General features: G+C 31.9%; 1 protein-coding gene across 1 annotated transcript in view; it reads left to right on the top strand.

Annotated features, from left to right (window-relative positions):
- The window catches only part of LOC130452441 (facilitated trehalose transporter Tret1-like), a 51,613-nt gene that overhangs the window by 18,381 nt on the left and 7,314 nt on the right, over positions 1–25,918 (top strand). The window contains exons 3-9 of the mRNA XM_056791723.1: positions 7,881–7,995; positions 9,232–9,367; positions 13,168–13,353; positions 14,441–14,539; positions 16,947–17,149; positions 21,676–21,891; positions 23,695–23,881. Coding sequence (XP_056647701.1) covers positions 7,881–7,995; positions 9,232–9,367; positions 13,168–13,353; positions 14,441–14,539; positions 16,947–17,149; positions 21,676–21,891; positions 23,695–23,881 — 1,142 coding nt within the window. The remainder of the gene's footprint in view (positions 1–7,880; positions 7,996–9,231; positions 9,368–13,167; positions 13,354–14,440; positions 14,540–16,946; positions 17,150–21,675; positions 21,892–23,694; positions 23,882–25,918) is intronic.

A 25,918-nucleotide genomic window follows, 5' to 3' on the forward strand; every position in this document is an offset into this window, starting at 1 on the left:
TTTTCCATGATTTTCTGATTCCTGCCAATCAAACTATCAAATATAGTTGGTTCAAAATGATCAGAAAAAAGACATTAAGAAGAAATGCTAATAGAAAATCGTATCGAGAAGTGAGATATGTAAAAACAAAAAAGAGAAAAAAAAACTTAAAGGGTTGGTCTCAATTCCAAAAACTACACAAAAAAATTTAGAATAAATGGTCATTAAAATCAACAATGCAATTGTCAATAATCACAATGCACATATTCTTTAGCATTCAAATTATACGTAGAATTGTACACTCTTTTTTTCTATTTCTTGGTCAAGGATTCTTTTTTTAATCCTCTGTTTTGCAATTCATTCAGCACAGTTTATTTTCTTTAAATCCTTAAACATTTAATCATTTTGATTTTTTATTGTCGGAACTGAAAAATTCGCGATATTGTAAAGATTTTTAACTCCGTTATCCCTCAAGTCTCTGTTAAGCCTCAGCCCATTCAAAGATAACAATTTTATGTTAATATATTTAAGTAGTTCACTGATTGAATTTTTATTTGATTGGCAAATGTTAGTGGAAACAAAATGCTAAGAAATGTTTTCAAATCGAATTATTCTTTATTTTTTTAAACGCTATTAATTTATAGATCGATGATATCATCTTCTTATTGTGAAGGTTAATTTTGGTTTCATATTTCTCTGTGGAGCAATTATTCAATTTTTATTAACGCACTGTTTCGGGTTTATTTATTTTAGAGATAAGGGAAGACGGAAGAAATTTGAAACATTAATACAGTAAAAACAAAGGTTTTTCTGTTACATTGCTTATACGCGAAATATATCATCATACGAATATATGCTCAGTTTGAGCCGTTTTTATACCAATCTATCATGTATTAATAATCAGAATCTCATATTTCATCAATATACTACATGTTGTTAACTTTCTCACACACCCTGTAAGTGCTACGGTCTCAAATGGTTAGGTTAGGTTAAGGTATATCGCCAACTATGTTGCCTCTTCTTACCCAAGAATGATTTGTTTCCTGTTTCCTATTTTGATTGTCGCTACATTTTTGCATCTCAATTGATTTAATATTCCATATCAATATTTTATTGTTTTGGGCTACAACTAATATCTTCAGGTTATAATCAGATTTTATATTTGTGATTCTTGTTATCATCCTTAGCTCTCTTTTCTACTGGGCATAATTTCATTTCAAAGAGCATGGTTTGATTCTTGTAAACATCTATTATTTTGACAATTCTCAAGATTGTTATCAGTAGTTATAACCCAAGACTGGATTATATTCAATTCGATTTGTTACAGAACCGTCGTTGTTTGATTCGATACAGAAAGTAAGTAGCAGTTTTCTCATTCCAAAAAATTTTCATTTTCGATATTTCGATATTTCCACGGAAATTAATGCTGCAGAACTTTAGTCTGATTGCAGTTTTCTTCGTATGGTATCGCGGGTAGCTCACGTTTGTTGAAATACAACACCATTGAATATATTTTTCTTGTCACAGCTTACTTTTTAGGTTCTACATGTTCACATGTACCTACATGTTCCTTTAAAATCAAAGCCAATTCTTCCGCCGCCGATTTCCATCTAATCGATACTTTCTATCATTGCAAAACTCTATAAACGCTCTCCATACAATTTTTTTAGTTTATAAAATTATTAATATTCTTATCAGTATTACAACCAAATCGTGACATGAAATATTAAATATTTGAAACGCCAAAATCGAAAAAACCCAATATAATATATATCCTGAAATCGTGATAAAGTGAAAACAACCCTAGGATCTGTTTTCATTATAATGTTGTACTGATTGGTTGTCTGCAATCAGGTGCCTTCAAATTAGTTGATATCATTGGATTTCTACTGGAGCAAAACATTTTTAACTAAATACAATAGTATGCATTGATACTTTGTGATAATGCAAAATAAATGTGATTAATCTAAGATAAAGTTATCATCTAGCATCAATTACTATTGTTCAATATTATATAATTGAATCATCCGATAAAAAACTGATCTTCTATTGAAATTCCGTAGTACCTTGATTTTTTTTCATTAAACAATAAGATCTTTTGAATGTAGAGATCAATATCGTTATTATAATCAATACTTATATTATAGAATATACATTTAAAAACAGTAATATTTTCAGGGTCAGATAAGTCAATATTTTTTTAAACCGCAATGAAATATTTTGCAACTTCTCGATCGATAACATTATTATCATTATACTTATCTCAATTCAAATAACATCTCTACGTAATGAGTTAAAATTCATCATTTCACAGTCGCGTCTAACTAGTCAAGCAAAATATACCACCACATAGGGAAAATTCCAAACTTAAGGATAACAGAAAACGCCGAATAACGCGAAGAAAACAGAATAATGTACAGGATGTCAATTAGAAAACGGAGTTATACATTCCGGTCTCTATAAAAAATTTGAGACCTTTGGAATCGCTATCGCTATTTATATATTTATAGTTTGGTGTATTTGTCAAATTGTGGAGTGAATAAATTACAACATAAATTCAGGATGTTTCGGTAAAAAAAATATTTTCCAAGAAACACTTGGAATAATTTTTGTTGAAACAAACCATTGAAAACATATGAACGAAACATTTTTCTAATATCGATACCTGCATGAATTGAAAATAACATGAGCTATATTTTATTAAATTCCATTCAAAAGCTCTTATTTCATTCACAAAGTAGCATCACTTCATTTCATAGAAATTGTAAAATTTATCAGTGACTCATTTGCATAGATACATTTAAATTAATCTTATTCAGTATATCAGAATGGATAGTACGTAAAATCGGTTTGAACAGAACAGGGAAATTAAAAACAAGGACAACGCAACTAACAGAGGTTTAATGAGGTACTATGGAGACGAACGAAGAATATCAACTTCTATCTATTCATATCTATTGCTTTAAAAATTCGTGTTTATTAAAGCTAACCTGAAGCACGTCACCTGAACATTCCAAAAAATTCCAAAAAACCTTGCACATCATTAAATGGCCAGTCTTAACCCGTGCGAGACGTATATTATGTGGTCATAACTTGTGGTAGGGATTGACGATTGTTGACAATTCAAAAACGCTCTTTTGAATACAGTTTTCTGAATAGATGCATTTTAATGAGTATTATTGAATATGTCTCCACTTACATAGTGGCCTGCTGGCTTAAGCTCTGACAATAGTTTTATCAATATGACTTGTATTTCATGTAATATGTCTCTCTTAAAATTCCGAATTATGATTTTCCGTGATATAGAGTATTGTATTTAGGATTTTCTTCATGTTGGTTTCTTTGATAAGGTTCTATTTCTAAGTAGTGTCAGTTCATACCAGCTGCAGATTTTCAAATTTTTAGTTTCTTCCTAACATTATGGTTTCACCGTACAATTATCCATGTATTATAACTTATTTGCAAAAGGCATATACATTCATATACGACGATTCTATTTCATTCAATCAAAATCGCCATTTACGGAATATATTTTTTTTTCTAAATGTTATAGATCAGTAAGGGTATTTTTTTGTCGCCAATACTGTTCAATATGTAGTGTGAGCACATATTTAACCAAACAATAGGCGATGACGAGGATGGAATAAAAATTTAAGGCAGGACATTAAACAACATATGTTATGCAGATGACACGGTTATCATTGCAGACAATCCAGAAGCCCTTCAACGCCTAATCAACCAAGTTGTAGAAGTGGGAGTTCAACTAGGCATGAAAATTAACTAATAGAAATAAAAGTAATGGCCATAACGAGACTTCCAAACCCACAACTGAACATAAACATCTATGACACCGCAATAGAGAAAGTTAGAAATTTAAATATCTTGGCAGCTGCATAACGACAAATGTAGACCATGACGTCGAAGTAAAATCACGTATAGAACAAGCTAGAGGTGACAAACTTATTATGTAACGCAACCTTGAACTTGAACTTAAGATACTGGTACATCATCTTCAATTCATACCACTCAGGACCGAAATATGTATGCCAAAATTGTCGCCAACTTTCATTTAATGGAGAAGAAGGAGAAGGTAGATCACTAAATAGTTCAGGTATTATTTTGCAAATGGTTCAGATTCTCTACCGGTTTTCTCATTCTTATTGAAGGGAAAGAATATTGCACAAAACCAATTACTACAGAACACTGAAAGGAATAGCAAATTAGGATACGTCTATGCCAGTAAGTCGATGATAAATTTCACGATTACTGTAAAATGAAAAGCTACTACTTAATTGTGAATAAAATCAGAGCATTCAAAGAGATTTTGATGAAATATAGCTCAATTTATTTGTTATGCAATTATCAAAATTAGGAAAAGATTATGTTCATAGGTTTTTCAATGAGTGCCTTGAGTGCCTTAACAAAAAATCAAATTTCTCTTGAGAAAATGCGTTTTTGTTGAAGCATTCTGAATTTATGTTGACCGGTGTAATTTATTCACTCCGTCGAACAAAGCATCGCTCGCTTGTTCTAATCCCCATCAGGAGACTGTGAGCACGCGCTTTTTAGATTTTCACGAAGTTTACGAGCTAGTTTTGCATATCTGTTCGAAGAAATATACGTCTTGTACTGTATAACATAATCTTTTTGAATTTTTGTTTGAAAGTTGAATAGAAATTACGACGGTAACTAAAAAATTATTGCAAAATTTGAATGTCGATTTTGAGTGAACTAATAGTGGGATGTATCTGCCTTTAGCAATATAATATTCCCTTTCGTTGGAAACAATCAGTTTAGGAAATGATTCAGCTATCAAAATCTTAAATGTTATACTGTTCTTAATCTTTTTAAAGTCTAATTATGCAATTGAGGAGTTAGACTACTCAATTTGCAGATATTTCAAATTTTTGCAAATAACAATAATATTTTCTGCTTTTTTCTGACTTTCCATAGTGATTTTTCAATGGTAATTTTCGGAAATTGGTTTTTTAGTATCAATCAATCAATGTTTTCATTTATAATTTCTTCCAGTACATTTAATAACTGTCTAGAAACAAAACATATTAAAATATGTTGTTTGGTTTTTATCTGATGTAATGAGCTAAATACCTAAAAATATGTAAAAATATTTAAAATCATTGTCATTCAGTTCCATAAATGTTTTAACATTGGTATCCTATAATATGCTTCTCATCATTGTCTTTATTTCCTTTCTCATTTAAAATCTCATATTTTTTTCTGTGATCATGTATATTTCACTTCTTAATAATATGCCACATACAAAGTAATCTTCGGACTTTTCTTCTTCACACTTAATCTTGGTTCATGCATTGCAGTAGTATCTACTATCTTTCATAGAACTTTACCTCCTAGTCCAATTTCAAGAACCTTTACTCATCAATTCATTGTTATGTTCCACATGTGTTTCACACAAACCGAATATATCAATGCGTCCAGTAGTGTCTATACCCAGTCAACTTTCGACAAATTATCCAAATACCTTACCAAAAGTTTATGAAAAATAACTAAAAATCGTTTTTACATAAAAGATTCATTTATGCTCAAGCAGTTTCTAGATACAGTACATATTCCTGATAATTACAAATGTACACAAATATTCCTAATGATCTTATAACACACTTATTCAAAAATAGATGGGATTCAATCAAACAACATACATCACTCAGGTATGACGAATTTCTAGAAAGTATTATACTTATTCAAACTAATAATTATTTCCAATGTAACAACTTTTTGCAACAACTAAACGGATGGGATCTCCAACTTTCTCAAGTCCGGCGTAAATTGTTATGGAATATCAAAAAATTTGTTGACGACTGTTTAGCGGCAATTTCTACTAACAAAAGCAATATATTTCTAGATAACTTTAAAAAATTTAACACAAGTATCCAATTCACTTTAGAAATTTAAAAAACAACGAAATGAATTTCTTAGACACTTATTAAAATCAATAATAAAATAAAAACTAAATATTATTCAAAAGAAGCATGGTCTGGAAGATATCTTAATTATAAAAAACAGCGTCGTTATAGGATTAACAGATAAAGCACTAAAATTGACTTCTCCAGAATATCACCCCGAAGTAATAAAAAACCTCAAAAATACTTTGATAAATAATTAATATCCAGAAAATAAAATTAATAGAATCATCCGACAACGTACATATAAATTACACAATAAGAACAATATAAATTCAACTACAAGATTCATATATAGCACTCCCCTATACAAACCAACCATTAGAAAAACTGAAATATATTCTATCGAAACACCTCTATTCACTAGAATAAGAAACAAAACTGAAGACACTAAGAAATCAAATATTATATATATATATATATATATTCCATACCATGTCTGAATTGTCCTAAAAATTATATAAGAATGACTACACAATATTTGGAGAACAGAATAATTGGTCACAAATACACCAAAAATGCATCAATTGCTCTACACAAACATGAGAAAAATGAACATCATGAATTTGACTTTAAAAAAACAAAAATCTTACCTCAATACACGAACTACGGAAAATTATTAATCAAAGAAATGATATACATAAAACAAGATGAATTTTCTGTGAATGATAGATATGATATAAAAAACCTCAACCAAATTTACCATTTCGAGGTAAATATATTCATTCTAATACTATGTTTTTAAGATATTAAACATTATAATGTTGCTAAGATATCTAATAATATGTTTTTATCTATTCTACAATTATTCTAATCATCATATTTTAATTATTTTTTCGAAAATGCTCCCAAGGAAGGAACGAAATGTATCTAACATAAAAATGTGAAGTTTGATTATTTCATATCATCCAAACAACCTATGAGCCCAAGAAATTAGAGTCAGTGTAAAATCATATTTTGATAAAGACTGAAAGTAGTCGAAATGTCAAATTTTTATCTGTCTTTCAATTATACAAAAAACTAATTTCAAAACAGTAGAGACCTATCGGAAAGTCTGTGAGGTTTACAAACAAAATGCTGTGATTCCAATATAGGTTAGACAATTCAATGCAAAACGTGATCAAATGCACGATGTTTTTGTTTTTTGATTAACTGGCTCACGCAATTGAAAAGAAGCTTAAGCGAAGCCCTAAGTTTACTATTTGTGCCATTGCTATCGAATTTCCGCAAGTTGCACGATCACTAGTTCATGAAATTGTTACTGAAAAACTAGAATTTCGAAAACTTTGCTTTTTTGATACCCTAAAATGAAGACGGTGATGATTTTCTTCTTCGTATAATTATAGGGAATAAAACTTGGGTATTTTTGGATGCCCCAGAAACTGAACGGCAATCAGTGCAATGTCCTCAACGAAAGTTTAGTTAAAACAAATCTGAACACCTTGAAAACTTATATGCAGCATTTTTTAGGACAGAAAAGCATGTTGCTGAATCATTGAAACGGATCTTACTCTGTGGATACACCTCGTATTGTTCATAATAATTCTTGTTGAATGAGATGAAGAAACGTTTCCAGCATCTACAGCTATTTCACGACAGAAAACAGGAGAACGTTTTTTTCTCTCTTATTCTCTACTAATATACGGAATAAACGAAGTGACATCTCGAACTTAATAAACTCATTTTGTTAACAGTTAAATTCAATTTGAAATTCATTTTTTTCGTTTCAGGAAAACAGTTCATTTGAATTCTAAATCTGAATCAGCTTCCTTATTTAATTTCTGGAAATTGTTTGCTCCATTACTTGAAACGAGGTTGAAAATAAGAAAGAATATTATAAAGCGAAATTGACGTTTCTTACTATGTTATAACTTATAACTTTTAAATAGCGGCAAAGTTGGATTGAATTTAATTTTAGCTTAAGTCCAATTTGAATAATATATTTTTCCATTTCTTGTACAGGCCTATTCATGATGAGGAAGAAGAAGAGGAAATTGATAATCTAGAAAATTTAATTGTTAGTTCCAAATCTTTGAGCGCTTACGAACAGGATTCTTTCAAATGCCTATTACCACAAGTAAGTTGTTAAATTATATTGATTAAGACAGCTTTACTCCAACCTTTACAAGAATCTCAAGTGCTAATATTAAATTACCTTTGATTTCAGAACTGTTGATGATTTATTAATCAAAAAGACTATTGTAAAATCTTTACCACCTTAAAAATAGACTATGGGACATTTGTGGTCAAAATATGATTTTCTATTTGAGAACGCATTTTGAAACTATGTAGAATCACATGGAAATTTATCGCCAAAGTTAGATAGATATCATAAAAACGAACAAATGCCTAAAGATATTCAAGACATCCATAGAAAAATGGAATGAAATTATTTAAAAATTACTTACTTAATCCTTATGTCAATCTATTCTTATGGATGTGAAATGTGAGGTTGAGTTTCTTTCTTCCAAAGTTTTTTCCATTTCTTTCGGTTCTTTGTTTGTTGTAGTACCTCGTAGCATAGCATATTCCTTCGGTTCTCAGTCAATTTGTCAATTCTCGCTCTTATTGTTCTGGGGTCTAATATTCTTGTGATCTTTTTCTTGCTCATTTAACATGACCGAACAATCTTAGTTTATTTTTTTTTATTTATTGTTATGAACTCGTGCCTACGCAACATTAGTAAGCTACTCGCCCACTCGAGTGTTTTATTAGTGAATTTATTAGTTCAGATAATTTTTGATGGAAAATTATCCGACGAAAAGAGAAAAACCCTATCTAATACAATTTTACCTTATCCTGGAGAATGTTTCGAGGATCTATCCTGTGGTGCTTCGCTATGTTATTCTGCTAAGATTAGAGCGAATCAACTTCAACAGCTCAGTTAGGAATCGAAATGTGGGTGTAAAAAAAATCAAGAACGTTAAAACAAGAATAATAATACTTACTGGAAGATATATAAGAATCGTTATTGATTGCGACGACATAAGTTACAGCCAAAGAACATCTGGTGAAACCTTTTGCGCAGATCAATTCTACTTATTATTGAAAAACTCCCACTTTTCTGAATAATATTCGGCATTATGCTTTTCGCTTCTTTCAGCATGTAATAAAATACATAATCAATTTTTGAAGTTGCCAAAATTCTACGTTGAGAAATTATGCCTTTAGTTAATTTATTAAAATTACATTTGCATTTTGTAATAGGTTGAAAATTGTTTAAGCAAATTGAATGAGGTATAATAAGCAGTATTTTCAATCCTATTGTAATAAAATTATAATATACTAATTATTATTTATATTAATTGTTTAGATCATAGCTTCAATTATAGCAGCTTCATTCGCTATTGGAAATGGGGTATCCATGTCTTATTCTGCTATCTTAATTTCACAATTGGAGGCACCAGATAGTGGTTTTCATGTATCCAAAACTCAAAATGCATTTATGGGTGAGTTTATGATCAAAATTTTTTATTTCACTGTTCTATGAGAATTATGTGAATCATACTTTTATTACATGTTTTTTTCCTGAACGTGGTTGAAATTATGAACCAAGAGGTAAATAATTATACTAATAGAGGCAGTACAATTAATATTTGGTAATAACGCCTATCTTAACTAGGGAAACTTTCTTGCCACGTGGTAACGGCAGCAGCAGAGACTGATGCTCTTGCCAAAAGAAAATATGCCAACAGAAACACCATTATCCTATCATCCGCTCTGTATACTGTTTTCAGTCAACAAAAGCATTGCACGTATACTCCATAAAAGGATAGAATCACGGAGGCTTTTGGTAAGGTTGTTCCATATTTAATGCGATTGATCTCGTCATCACTACTTCAATGGAAACGATCTCAGGAATCAGACGAACTGAAAAAATCTAGGGGTGTCGCTTGATATAAAGAACGACTTTAACACAGTCATTTCACAAGATGAGCTTGCCAGGAGAACTATAAATGATTGTAGCCTGTACTGTACAGACATAATTATTAAGTACGGCTCGAAGAACGGCCACAAAGAGTACAAAGTCACTGGAGGGACATAAAGGGTCAGGGCTAGGTCTTTTCTTGTGGAACATCATATATCAAGACCATTTCCACTTTTGATAGGTTACTTGAGAAGATCTGTATGAGGATGGACTCAGTTGGTCTGATACTAGCTCAAAACAGAGGCTGTGCTAATTACCAGCAGGAAATAAAGGGAGAGGCTGGAGCTGTAAGTTGTGGAGCAGTCGATAACATTTCATTCGAAACTTGGGAATGCTAGATTGATCTCCAAAAAGCAAGTAAAGCTCTTGAGTTTGAAGGCAACTCAAAGATTTTTGAACAGCGGAAAAAACTATATATATGTATCAGGATTGGGCATTATGCTTGACGATTCGGATATATGTGGAATTTGAGGAAATATGAGAGAGAATATGAGGAAAGTCCACAAAGTGAAATTTACAGAAATAGCTCGCTCAAATAACATAGTATTTTCCCTATTTACATGAGCAATTGAGCATGAGGAAGGATATTTTCAAATTCATGCCATGTTTCTGTATAATAGAATAAAAACAAAAATGAACTCATGAACTAGAACTTTTGTTTGAATCTGTTTAGGTAAAATAAGAAAAAAATATGTGTTGATATGTGATTTTACTCAGGAAAAAACGTCCGCAGCGAACTAAATGCAACAATCGGCTGACGAGTTCATGGCCAATTTATTTTAGGTTATACACTATATATTCCTTATTGGCTATTTAACAATGACTATACCTTTTCATTTAGGGATCGTTTCAAAAGAAGAAAGCACAAAGAACAGCCTTATACACAGAAGAAACAACTTTTTCTTCTGCCAAAATAGTGTCAAATTAGACTTACCTTCGATCAGTTCCTCTCCCACGATATACTCCAGATCTGACATCAAGTGACTATTAGCTGCTTCTAGTTAAACAATGCCAAAAGAAAGAGAATATCAGTCAAATTAGGAAGTCGGCACTGAAACAGAGATCTATTTTGATGCCCAACAATAATAGTTCCATAAATATGACACAGAAAAGTTAGGAAAGTATTGGACTGTTGTGTCACTCTTTAAGGATACTAAGTATAAAAATAAATAAAAATTTATCTAAAAAAATTTACTAGCATGGAGATTATTGATCGATATGTTATATAGAGGTCGACATCTAAATTGGCGTTTAGACGAGATGCGAGAATTTTTCCGCTTTTGTTACGAAATTTGCGTGATATTGACAGTTTTCCACTCCATTTGAGAATATATTACTTACTGGTTACGCGAGGTGCAACATCAATGCCTGTTAAAAGCCCTATTTGTATTTTAAAATACCTATTTAAGTTCTTCACTTCAGTGCTGTTTATTAACTTTCAACTACTGTATTTTTTAATGACATAGAAACCGTAAATATACATAATAACAATGCTGTTGGAAATTCAATGTATGATGTAGCTTTCTGGCTAGAAGTAATCAAATTACTAACATAATCTCTACTTTTTTTGGAACAAAAAACTCATGGCATGCAATTGTTGCATTCTTAGGGAATTGTGAAATTTTTATACAAAAATTCGTCACAGCAGTGTCAGGATTAGACTTATCATAAATAAGAAGCTTCTTTCATATAGCAATACTTTTCAAATTCTTCCCAAAAGACCTTTTTCTGGGAATATGTTGAGTTGTTTAGGAGTTACAGTACTTATAATATAATAACAAGGTACTTGACACAAATTATTATGAATTAGTTTTGGATGTACTAGGTAAATGCCCAAAGGAAGTTAGTTACGTATGGTGATATAAAACACATATAAAGATACAGAACTATGTATTGTACAAAAAACTACAACTCTAAATATAACTTTCTACATAACTTCTACAAAATTCTGTAAGCATAGAGTTGAAAGTCGTTAGCAGCGAGGTCCGGGCTATATGGGTGATAAAATATGTTCACAGTGTAAGGTTGGGCATTATGGTGGAAAACAACACCAATCGTCGGCACTTGATACTGTATTTTCGCGCAATTTCTCAATGGTCCCGCAGTAAATATGTGTAGTAATTGTTTTACCTCATGATAAGACATCAATTAGCAAAATGCCTTTTCCAAACAAACAGTGCATATGAGTTTTCGAACAGGATTTGTTTAGGCTCAACTTTCGTTGGGGAGAAGAGTGCCTCCATTCCATTGATTGTCGTTTAGTTTCTGGGGTGGCGTGAGACACCCAAGATTCCTCCTCTGTGACTATACAAGAAAGAAAATCATTAACATCGTTGTAATATGCAAAAACCTGGAATGCACTACCAATATCTTATTTTTTGTGTTGTTTGGATTCTTTTGTTTTGAAATTTCAATTTCTAAGTAGCAATTTCATAAATTAGTAATGGAGAGGTTTGCAGAAATTACATAGCAAGAGCACTAACTGTAAACTACGGGCTTAGTTTAAACTTCTCTTCTATCGCTCTAATCATTTCATCAGTAACCAAAAACAGGCACCCACATTGTTCTTCATCGTACACTTGATTACGTCCTTTATTAAACTGTCTGACTTATCTTGTAATCATTGAATAATTCATAGCATTTTGACCGTAAACCTCGCAGATTTGCAAATAAATTTCTCTCGGTTTAACTTTCTTTGTATTTAGAAAACGAATCACGTAAGTTATATCATAAGTCGAGGTATTTTCAATTGAGGCTGACATTATAAAGAAGCACTACAAAGAACGCTCCGGCAGCAGCGATTTGAATATTGCGTATAATTTTGCTGCTTGAATCAAAATAACTGTCGCGCATGTTTGGAACTGCGATCGCTGTTGATAATAGATATATAAACGGAGCTTGCATTGTGAATATACCTTGTATAAATCTTCTTCTACAATTTTTCTATCATATAAATCTATATCGCATATTAAAACAATAATTGTTAACGTATTAATCTGAGAACTAGGATCGTCAAGATTAACTATTATTATTATTGGTTGTACGGTTAATTTATCCATACATTATTATCAAATTCATATTATAATGGTCTTGAAGTAAGTGAATGACTATATTTCTATGACTAATTTTTCCTTTTAATGTACTTCTAATCATTTCTATAGAATTTAACACGTAATAATACGGTTTGGCTAGATGTGTAGCAATAACATAATCTTTTTTCAAATTGTGCAATTCCTTTTTAGAAATATTTATTTATAAATATTAATTTCAGAAATATTTATTCATGAGCTCAGTAGGACTATTTTTTTGTTATTCTTGTAGCTAGTATAGTTCCGTTGATGGGTCCCTTAGCATCAATACTCAGTGGTTTTTTAATGGATAAATTTGGGCGAGTAAACGCTTTGAGACTCGCTATTATTCCTGGAATTTTCGGATGGTCCTCACTAGCACTAGCTCCCAATTTCCAAGTAATTATGGTGGGTAGGATTTTAACTGGTATAGCCTCAAGTAAGTATCAAATAATAATCTGTCCATCAAACAATGTTTTTAATAATTGGTAGCTTATTTTTTACGTCAGAAAATTCAAACTAGATATATAGTGAAGTAAACAAAAAAGTCAGTAAGATAGAAACGACTTTGATTCACATTATATCTTATATCTCAAAATCAAGTAGGATGAAATACCTACACAATTTATACAGTTTTTATTCTAAAACTTAACTGAGTTGGAGAAACTCACAAAATATTTTTTTTATTTACTGTATAATAAGCAAACTATCTTTCTTTAACAAACTATCATGATTTAAATAGAATTATGTTGTGGTTAATTTCAGTTTTATTTTTCAATTTAAAATTCCCTCCTCTAAATCAGAAGCTTAGTAGTAGTGGAAATCTAGTAGAGCTATGAGTCATACTCAGGCAGAATACAGTTGTATGTTTGAAATAAAATCCTACCACCTATCTTAATTACTATGTGCATCGTGGCCGTTTAGTTCTACGCAACTATTCTTAAGGATATAGCTTAAGAAGTTTTTTACTAGATCTACTGAATTTCACACACACATACACGTGAGCGTGAGAAATCCTGTCCCTTTAAACATCCACCCCTGAATTAATTCACGGATGGATGCGAAGAACCTGTCAATCCGACGCACTTCACTCGTAGATTTCTTCCTCTTCCCTAACTTCTATGGTAGATTCGGAAGATCTATTCTTTTTAGAGAGTTAACCTGTTGGCTAACTTTTGGAAACACCCTTTATATTCACGGTTTCAGCTAAATGTGAGTTATATGTTTGATATCCAGTTTTATAGGTAATAAAGACCTGGAACTGAAATTTCACCAATATTAAATGTTAGCGGATATTGTTGGGAAACCGATTTGTAAGGACTACTTTCCTTTCACGTCGCATAGAATTTTTCTAATAATTCTTATTTATTTTGAAGTACGAATTCATTATTATAAAAATTTCAACAAAATTGGATACTTTGTTCAGTAGTCTATTTATATTTGTTATCGTGGTTGTAAATGTTCTGGTATGACAAGGGAATAAAATTCATATACTGGTGTTTTTATTATTCAATTTTGTGTTTTAGCTTGTGCCTCAAATCCTATTCTGGTTTATATAACAGAAATAGCACATCCTAAAATGAGGATGTCGTTTATGCAGATGATTCCATCATATGTTTCTTTAGGTAAGAGTGTAAATTTTTAAATGAAAATAATTTATATTATCGAATTGGTCGAGGGAAAACAGATTATAGATCATTTTCGGTTTCTCGCAGAGTATTATTTCTATAAACTGTAGTGACTAAGACTGTGTTTCAGATTCTTTACAAATATTGGATTTTATACTGTGCAATAATTGCGTGAATCTGAAAATGTGTGAAAATACCCACTGATGGCTAACTTCCGAAATACAAAAAAACAAACTATTAGTATAATGAAAACCAATAAAAACTCGAAACAACTGTAGAAATAAGTGGGTTCTGGGTTGTGGGAAAAGTGTCCGATATCAACCTGAAGAATCTCAATAAAATGTCTGTCATTGTGGACGCTTAGTTTCTGTTTGACGATTCAATAAGTAAGGTGTTGGTAGGATTTTGGTCACCTGAATTCAAACGTGGCCGTATCAGCTTCGTTGAGCATTTCCTAGATCTTATTTATGCGACTTAAGCGGATCACTTGGATATTTTATGTGTGATTTTATAATTGTAGATGAAATCTTGATCCAACACTAGACCCTTCCAGACAGACGAACCTGTTTCGGAAAAGACAAAGATAGTTTCATCGACTAGAAAAGTGACAGATACCGTGTTTTGGTCACGGGATTGCGTTTACCGACAATCTTCAATACGGTGAAACAATAACAGAAGAGTATCACGCATCATTGCTTGATAAGGTAAAGGGAAAAATTGCAAATAAGCGCATTTGAAAAAAACAGTGCTTTTCTATCGGACAACGCAATTTCTCACACTTCGGTGATCTCCATGGCCAAAATTCACGAATTGCACTTCTAATTGCTTAACCACCCATAGTAATTATCAGATTTGGCTCCCAGTAATTTTTCTTATTTCCTTACCATAAAGTTCCACTTGCAGAAGAGAGAATATCATCAGACAAAGACGTTATATTATACGTAAACTCTAATTTTGAGTAGAGAGACGGTAAATATTATTTGGAATTGTTGAAAAGGTTAGAGTGTAGCTGGACTAAGTGTAAATGGAGACTATGCCGAAAAATAGAGATAATTATAAAAAAAAATATCTCGTTTCATCACCTGGTAGTATTCTAATTAGAATATACAATTTCCATAATCAGTGGATATTTCTAACGTTTACAGCGCCAATCTTACTCGCTTTGCCTTTTGCCGTTAAACGTATATGACACTCATCGAGTAACAATGTAACAACATGTGACTGTTGTAGATTTAGTATCAAGAGTTGATACAATCGCTTTATAGTTGCCTATTAAATTTCCTTTGATTCTCTCAATGTTTCCACCAGTAACTCAAGAAAAGGACCTGTCAGCATGTATTTAATTACCAAACGATATCCGTTACACCAATGAAATACCGTTGCTATTGAAGGATTTTCATGATCAAATTCACGTTGCAACTGTTCAAGACTTTGTTATTGTTCACTTAAAACGACCTTGAAATAATCACAGGAGATCATAGCGAAGACATATATTCTCTTGAAAATTAATATTTCAATGGAAAATCGTTCCTATTCCCTGTCTGATAGCAGCGACTCATATGCCGTCAGAGCTTACTACTTAAGAATGATAGTTTTAATGCAGTGTTGCCAGCTCAAACTCCTCTAGTTTCGCGGCACCTTCAAATATAGAGAGTGGCCTAGCAACTATTGTGCTTTCAATGATTATAATTTATTATTGAATATTAGTCTTAATATTATAAATATTTTAATAAAATTAATAATCTAACAATATAAATAATTAATATTATTCAATTTAATATAACATAATTCGATAATATAATTATTAATAATTTAATTAAATTCTATTGATTTTTTTTACTTTAAATTGCTAATTTCTCAATGGATCTTGATTGAATATCAATTTTTTTGAAATAAATTCGAATTTTTTTATATTATTCAGATACTTTGCAAATCTTATCCAAACTTTATTGTCATTCGGCAAAAATTTGGAAACTAGGGTAAAAAAAACAGCTCTAGAAAGTTCACTTGTTTTTTACTACGACAATATTTTGTCGACAATAAAAATTCCATCCTATTACACTTGTCATTTTATATGTAACCCCGATATTCAACCCACATACTCGTTAGTAGTGCGTTTTTGATAACAACTGGCAATTGCGAAGAAATATGCAATAGGCAATAAAATGGCAATTAAAAATTGTTTTGCGTTCATAAAATTTCTTTAAAGTATGAATATGTTTCATAAACGATTTCAAAACATGGTATATGTACCTGGTATCAGGACTTGGCTAAAAATTTGAAGTGCCGCTTGTAAATATATAGATTTACTAGAAGAGACACAATTCTCTAATGTCCTCTTTTTATTACCCCATAAAATTCCAATAACACTTTTAGGATCTCTTATATGGCTTTGATATTTTAGGTATGATTATCACATATTTTGGAGGGTCTTATGTAAATTGGAGAACTATAGCTTGGTTGACGAATGGTTTTCTAATTGTATCTTTGATCGCTAGCAGCGTTATACGCGAAAGTCCATTGTGGTTGATTTATAAAGGAAAATTGAAAGAAGCCAAAAAGTCTCTTACCTGGTTTCATAAATATCAACCCAATCCACTGGGAAAAGTAGGTACATATTTTTCTATTTTACCACTGAAATTTGATTTGAGCTACTTATTTATATTATTTTATAAATGGTAAATTACGGTAATTCATTTGGAATAACGAGAGAAATTAAATAAAGAAAGAAGAGCCTCATTTAGTGGGAATTGCTGTTTCTAGCTACAATATTTAGAATATTTGGGGAATGAAACCGACTGGAAAGATGAGCAAAGACTAACCTATTAGATACTGCTTTTCTTCTGTGGTCAGTACTAAGATGGTCTGAGAAATCTTGAGCACACGTAATGAACAACGCAGGAATAAAATATACCGATATAATATTGAAAGAATTTTATAAAAAAGAAGAAAAGATTGACTATTAGAATAATATAATAGGGCTGAAATAAAAGAAGACATTATATTATTGGGAAACCACGACAACAAGAGATTGAGGTAATGAAACAGTCTAAGAAAATCTTCACTCAGAGTTTTATTGAAGGGTCTGACAGGATATTGCCTAAATAGACACCTTAAACTTGAACTAGTGGAAGAGGGCAACTCCAGATTCTACGGGATAGAAGAGAAAACCACTACCTATATCTTGCAGAATACAAAGCATCAAATGATTTAAAAGCTAAACACTTAGATAGAGCATGAAGTTTTACCCGAATCAAAGCCGGTTGTTGTTCTCAAAAGGGGTGAGTGGTAAGAGAAGTACTGGATTCAGAGACAGTCGTCTGAAGCTTAGTAAAGGAGAGGAAGCAATAGATTTTTTAGGTCACCCCACCAAATAATTCATGTATGAGGCCAGCGTATCAAAAAATATTGTCAAATTAAGCAAATATACAAAAAAAATTCGAAACAATCCAAAATATAGAATTTAAATTGAAGGAAACGAGAAAGATTAAATTTTCGTTCAGTTATTTACACTAGAATATAGATTAGATGCTATGACTAGAATAGATAGTACGAAAAAGCAGGAAAACTGTCCACCACATCGACCCGTTATGTTTTTCGTTGAACATTGTTCCTATTTATTTTCAGTAGTTGTTTCCAATAACAGAAAATGTGTCGGTAATTAAAGAAAGAGTATCTAATTCTTAAGCTTTCTTTTTTCTCCATAGCCTGCAAAAGTAAAGTAAAAGTAATTTTAATATTTTCTGTTATACTCGCTAGTAACTTTTTGGTACTATAGCTTCATAACTATGATTTTTATATGGAGTGCTAGCCAAATTGCTACTCAGTATGTGTATTATTTGATTCTTTATATTTTTTATTTTATATTTTATATTTTTATATATCTGAGAAATCCAATTAGGAAAATTTTTTCCTTTATCGTGGTCATTTGTATTTCATTTTTAAGCAGATAAAAGGAGCACCGTTTTCCACTTCTTCCTTGACGTGAAGCGAGCCGTTGTCGAAAGAAAATGGTAACAGCCTACCGATAGCAAACACAAGAAAATGAAAACCAAAATAATAGTCACAGATACTATTTAAATTTATTTTTCTACCCTCATATATGTCTAGTATATCTATATATTATATGACTTTTTGTCGTTCATCTTTAACGTTGTGTATGAGTACTGTTATAGTAAGATAGACACATTGATTTATGGAAATATCTATTTCTCCCAATTGGTTCCATAGATTATGCGATTCGCCACATCTCGATTATTTCCTATGGGGCCTCGTTTCTATTGATGAATTAGTAACAATTAACGCCTTGGAAACTGAAATTGTTCATGGTATACGTAATATGAAATCATCAACACATGCGGTGGCCATGTAACCCAGTCAAATGTAGTTTTGCCAAAAAAATAGGGATAGATGGTTTCTCGACAGATTCTTATGTTTTCGGTATGCTGAATCCAAATATGAAGCTTGCTATAAAAAAAATGTGAGAATCAAATTGTGAAAAAACCAAAAAATTTCACAAAATCCCTTGTAAGTTGAAAAGTGTGCGTCCTAGTGAGTTCCTCACAACTTTCAAAACTGAAGTAGTTGAAATTTCCTTCAAAATACAGTGCTTTCTTTTATTTTTTGAGTGCAGGGCAACACCACTAAAGTGCGCTGAAAAAGAGTAACTTAGGCAAAAATGACAGAATCTCAGCCCTAGCTCTCCAGTCGCTTTCTTATCGATTTTCCTCAATAAATACGTGTTTTATTCATGTTCTATGATGGTTTAAAAATTACGGAGTCTTTAAAAATATTGCCCATGGATTGGTAGTAATTCATAGACCGATCCAGCTGTTCTGGTTTTATTTCAAACATGAAATAATAAAATGAAAAGTAATAGCAATTAACAACAAACGATACGATTAATTAAAACAATACAATCAATTGAAAGAATACAGTTAATACAGAAAACAATTACTACATTTTAATTAACCATTATTACATCACAATTAATTTCAATTATTTAATTGAGCTTCCTCCTTTTGGTCTCGCTTTTCGCGAGTTTTATTACCTCACTCCTAACGTTCTCACATGGTACATGTATTGCGTTTTGGGGAAGCCTCTGTTAATTGCTTTTGAGCATAGTTTAGTGATACAAGTTCTTCACACAGAAAACCGTGAGTTTGGAATGAAAAGGGCGGTGAACACGAACGCACGCGATGTGCTTCTGGTGTTGATTCCTAAGATTTTTGCAAGTAAGCTACAATCATCCTGTTATTCACGTACTGTTTCCTATATTTATTGCGATCTTCGACTTCTGTGTTTTTTTTACCAAACAAGTTTACCATCATGAGTATTTCAAATTTGTCAACAGTTATCTCTTCCAAATCCAAATAAGATTTCACAACCAAGCGTAAGTCCCACATTGTCAATGGGCTGCCGTATGCAGCTGCAGCAATTAATACATCAACCAATGTTCTCTCCATCTGCTTTCACAGCCCTAGCTACATCTTCAGTCCTGAAGACCATGTAGCGTCGAGAGTCATGGTATGGCTTAAATTAAAAATATACTTACCTAATAGTTAAGTAGAAACATCAGAAAACCAAACAAAATGTTTGGCGGCTCAGTTTTCGATGGAATTATTAAGATTATGTGTGAATTTGCCATCGACGATTATTCAAAATATTTTAAACATAGCAAATACGATAATAGCTTTAGAAGACATAACTACATAACCTTACAAAAGTACAGCTTATGATTATAATGCATATTACCGCTATAAACCTCAGTAACACACTCTATTAATTTAGTACTATTTTCAAGAATAACTTCATGAATCTTCGGACAACATTGCTGCCAATTCTATAAAAAAGCTGAACAATTTGTAAACACGCAAAAAATTGCTAACTCACCCACTTAGGCTAAGTGACCCTTTTCTACGATATTAAAGATTACTTCCTAATTCTAGTTAGATTTGCGTTTAAAACCTGTTTTTCTTTTCCAATAATTTAATTTCAATTATATTTGTGATCTTCAGTAAGTAAGTCCACTCAATGAACAGCTAAAATCGAAATGTTTTACATTAGGAAAAATGTATTTGGAGATTACGAATTTCTTATTGCCCTGGTCGAAATTTTCTGCGTATTAGCAGTTACAGAGAAAACTTACTCCAATAACGAATCGAAACTAATAAAAAATATTTTCCTAGCATCGAAATATACAATTATATGTCGAATTTCATGGGGTTATCAAAATAATTCAGGTATTTTTTGATCGCTCATTTTAGCAGCTACTTGCGTACCTTAAGTACCTTTACTCAATAACCAAATGGCGCCTGTAACCGTTAATAATAATGACTCGTAGGTACACATTGCTAACTTAGATCCGTGAACTTGGAACTCGAAGCTCGCAATACTGAATAATGGATTGTCTGGTTGGCTTCAAGATGAATGGCTAAGTCGGAGCAGGCTTCTGTGGAGGGTACCCCAATAGAAGAAAAGTTTTATTGCGGGTGGAGCCGAAGAATTCGCTGAAATATGTGGATGGGCTATACTTAATCGACCCCATACAAACAAAGTAATAACCAACTGCTACGACAGCACAGCTGCTATAAAGCCATAACGTCAGTTATGGTGTGCTCTAGACTTTTACTGTCTACTCCGTTTGGGTTTCTTTAACCAATTTCTGAAGTCTACAGAAAATTCGCCGGGTTTCCTTGATCACGGCATGAAATTTGACATTTGATAGTGAATTTACTTGGAATTGAAACAAAAACTTGTGTAATCGAAAAAACTTAAATTGAGGCAGGTATTTGTAATTACTCTTAATATATAAATAATTTTAATTGAGGCAATACGAAATGCAAATTCGCAATCTCAACCTGTTACAAAAGATTTCGTTTTTGGCTATCTCCCGTTTTATGAATGGATTATTAGGACTGATATTATTCTATTATCATTGGTCTTGTATCCAAAAGATTTTAAGATTAAGTTACATAGACGTGTATGTTGAACTCAAAGATAGCTATATCAACTTTAACGCCAAAAAACTCGAGCAGTAGATAGAGTTTCAACATTGCAAAATAATTCTGTTAACATTTTTACTCGACTTCAAGCAATATTATAAATAAACAATCATATTTTTTCCGCCGTAGAAAGAAACATATGCAGAACTCGAGTTCAAGGCTCTTAAAAAGAAACAAGACGAAAAAGATGTGTTGAGAAAAGAAAAAAAAAGTGTCAAAGATATTATTAGAGAGTTTAGGAAGCCGACTGGATACAGACCTGTATTAATAATGATCCCTTTATTTTTCTTCCAACAATTTTCTGGAATTTATGTTACAATGTTTTATGCAATCACATTTATTCAAGTGAGTATTAAACTATGTCTCAATAAATAAAAATTTCCCCTAAAGATTAATCATCATTCTCTGTAAATTTGTTGTTGCTTTATTTCATTTTAAAAATTGTTTCTAAAATATTTGGGTAAATATAAATAATATGAAATATAGTTGACTGATTCGAGAAATATTTATGTTACATGTTGAAAATGGATAAAAAAAGTCAAAAATCATTTTATATCGAACATGGTTAACATTTTTCTCGATTCTATTTTGAAGCATGAAGCATTATCTGGAAGCACGACGTCTTCCGATTTAAACAATTTTAATTGTGATCGTTTTGCGATAGAATGCGACATCATTAGATGATTTTGCGACGCCGCCGTCATTTACTATAGTAATGGGCGTTACTTTGGAACTGACAATTTTAGTGATGGAATTCAAACAAAGGCTTAAAGAAGGAAGACATTTTGCTATAGAATGCAACATCATCGATAGGCGACTGGGTAATTCATCACATCATTCGATGACATGCAATATTTCTAGTTACGGATTCAAGAATGATTAGATAGATTAGGTCGTGCATTTACTTCGCTGACACTTTTACCTATTGATCTATTGTGTACCCAGGCAGTAACGACAGTAAAGGGAGCTACCTGTCTGGGGGTATGCGGCTTACCTCTTCTGGCTTTAAAAACCTTGAATGTAATTACCGTAATCTTTGTTCATGGATGGCCCGGCACTTACAAAGGAGGTGTTCGGTGGTTTCCTTTGGTTCTTTACAAAAGCGACAAAAGTCGAGAGTTTCTCCGATGTTCTTCAGGTGATAGTTCACCAGGCAGTGTCCAGTAAGCAAACCAATAACTCTCCTTAGCTCGTATTTGTTCAATGAAAGGACCTTTTCAGACCAATTGGTGGAATAGAAAAGAAATCTCTTCGATTGATTCAGACCTAGAGTCTTATTCCATGTTTCTGATTTATTCTCGCTTTCCCAATTTTTGATGACCATGAATTGATGGCTTTTTGGGAAACCCATGAAAGGTTTTAAGAAAGGACTTGTTCCTCTTTTCTTCGTTAGATGATCGGCTTGTTCATTATTGCAAACTCCGGTTTGGCCATTAAGTTTAAAGATTTGATACAATTCTATACTAGTTTTTACTCAATTTTATAAAAGTCAAGTGGTTGTTGGACTGCTCTGATAGGATAAAATCTTTGCATTGCGGTAGTTCTGTTGTACGCAGCGAGTTGCGCATGTGAGGATGGGGTATGTTTTCTTTATGTTAGTTTCTGATCTAAGGTCATCTCGAAATATTTAATATTTGACTTAAGGACTAGGTCGACTCCGTTCATTCCATGGGTTTCTGGGAAGTATTGGCTAGATGAAAGTAGTGGTCTTTGAGAGGTTTATACTCAGAACTTTAATGACACACCATGTCTGAACGATTGTTAGCGTAGATTGATTGCATTTGTTCCCATACGGTACCGTCATCGGCGTATTCGCAAACTCCATATCCATTCAAGAATGCCACATCACACATTGCTGAAGATTACTTAATCAGAAGCATGTTATGGAAGTCTACAAAATTGTAGTAAAATTCGTAGCGGAACGACTCATTATTGAGAAAAAACTCTTCTATTGCTTTCAAACATTCCTCTCTGAATTTTTAATTTTATTTTTTTTATCATTGAGATCTTATGGAAACAGCAACAGAATTAACTCATATATGATGTTTCTTATTTGGCTTACAGTGCTGTAAATATTTCAGGAAATCACAACATATTTTCTGAAGTGATGTTAATTCTACTCATTTTTCCTAATTGATATCATTCTAGGATTCGGGTTCAAACATAAATGCATATTTTGCTTCATCTTTCATTGGATTAATACGTTTGGTGATGGCTATATTCAATGTTTTCATATTAAGATACATAAACCGAAGAACAGCTATTATGGTAAGCGGCGTGGGAATGGCTATATTCATATTTATTAGTGGACTCTATACTCAGTGGAATGAAGAAGGTAAGTACGATAAAATTAGTCAATAGAAATTAAGAATCGATCATAGTTAGAACGCTTTAGATGGATCCAACGTGTGTTGCTATAGTAACCACCTATTGAAGTTCTTCATTAAGTTAGAAAACCTCTTAAAATCACAATACATTGCTCAGGAAAAGCTTTAAGAGTAGAAATAAGTAGAGCAATTAGATCTCCAATATCGTAGAAATGAAAGAATGCTTCTGGAAGCATTCGAAAATAATGGACTCTTATTTTTCACTCTAATTCGATGTACTCTCAAATCCATGCATATCTTACAAATTGTAACAGTATTAATCTAAATTCACAATTACCATTTTTATTTCACACGCTCTGTGTCTGTGCAAAACCCGTCCGTGATCCAATTTGCACATATTCAAAAGAAAACCGGAACAACTGACTACATTAGCTACCTACTTACCCCTGCTCACGTCGAAAATAGTTTACAAGATTAAACTATCTGCTGATGTTGCCGCCAATACGCGTAACTATCATAACTTGTTGGGATTGAAAACATATAAACAATGGAATATTTTGGACTATTTTAATGGTATAGGGATGGGGATTAGGGATAAAGAAAAGTCACCAAGGAACTGATAATAATAAACTAACACCGTAAAACCTCATAAACACGAATCTGTGATATTATTAGGTAGTGGTAGTATAAAAAAAATATTAATTCCGTTGATCGTGTATTAACATCCGTTATTGACTCAAAATCATCAATAAAGTACTTCCTCATAAAGACAACATACCTTTTGACATTTCGGTGATCACCATGTGTGAAATCCACGAATTTTACTTCGAATAGGTTGACCACCTATCGTATCAACCATACGACATTCTCTTGTTTCCTAAGATTAGAGAGATATTCATTAGATTAGTACGTTATCGCATAAATTAACATCTATTCAAAGAGAAAGACAGCAACTATTAGTTGGAAGGATTGAAAAGGTTAGAGTATCGCTGTACTAAGTGTATAGACTTAGAAGTGGATGTTGAAAAACAGAAATTATGAAACAATTGTCTTGTTTCTCTGTTAGATAGAAAATTCTTCAAAACACTTTCGTATAACTGTAAACTTTCAAATCGTTGCTGTATAAAATAGGTCCCAGCTGTTTGATTACGATTGATTTCACGTTTACTATTTCAACGACGTTTCCATGGATATGGATAGTTTCACGTTGCGAGCGTCAAAATGAGTATTAAATGTCTTCTACTGCTTCTCTCGAATATAAAGTTTTTGACCTTCGACTTTGTTCTTGAAATAAAATACCACTCGTAATTGAATTTATCTACTAAGTCTGTCTTTTATTTCTCATCCTTCTAGCTCGTGATGTTTCCAAGCAACAAGAGACTATCGCAGAAATTCAATCACTAGTTGTACAAATGTTGATAATTTTAATATGCAACAACATATGCGTTGCGTTCTCTATATTTTTTAAATAATAATTTACTTTTGAAAAAATTAGCGTTATTTAAACTTTCCATAGCAACAACAGCAACCCGAGAAACGAGAATTATCTTCAAAATGTCAGCTTTTCAATGACTGATTTGTCAGGAATAGTATATTTTAATAGCTCCGTTCAAATATTCAAAAATCTAAACTGGTTGATATTGTTAGGAATTTAAACTTAATTTTTTCTAATCAAAAGAAGTTATTGTGCAATTAATACTATTAACAACAAATATTGAAATAAATATTGATGCATTCGCTAGGACTCAAACTTTTTTTTGGTAACGCGCTCTATCTTTTGATACCACACCAATTAAAAATAACTAAGTTGCATTTTATAAATCGAGTGTAATAAGGATTTGTAATAATAGTTTTAAAAAATGATAATAACAACAACAAACCTAGAAACGAGAAGTCTTTTCTAAAAGTCGGTTTTCAATTATTGATTTGAAAGGAGTAGTTACTGTTTCAAGAAGGCAATTTAAGAAAACAGCTGATCTACGTTAAATTGGCGGCTGTGGGGTAAACAATTAATTTTCTGGTGTGTACTCGTGTTAGCTTTTCTT

Source organism: Diorhabda sublineata, chromosome 1, assembly GCF_026230105.1.
Source record: "Diorhabda sublineata isolate icDioSubl1.1 chromosome 1, icDioSubl1.1, whole genome shotgun sequence".
Classification (NCBI taxonomy): Eukaryota; Metazoa; Arthropoda; class Insecta; order Coleoptera; family Chrysomelidae; genus Diorhabda; species Diorhabda sublineata.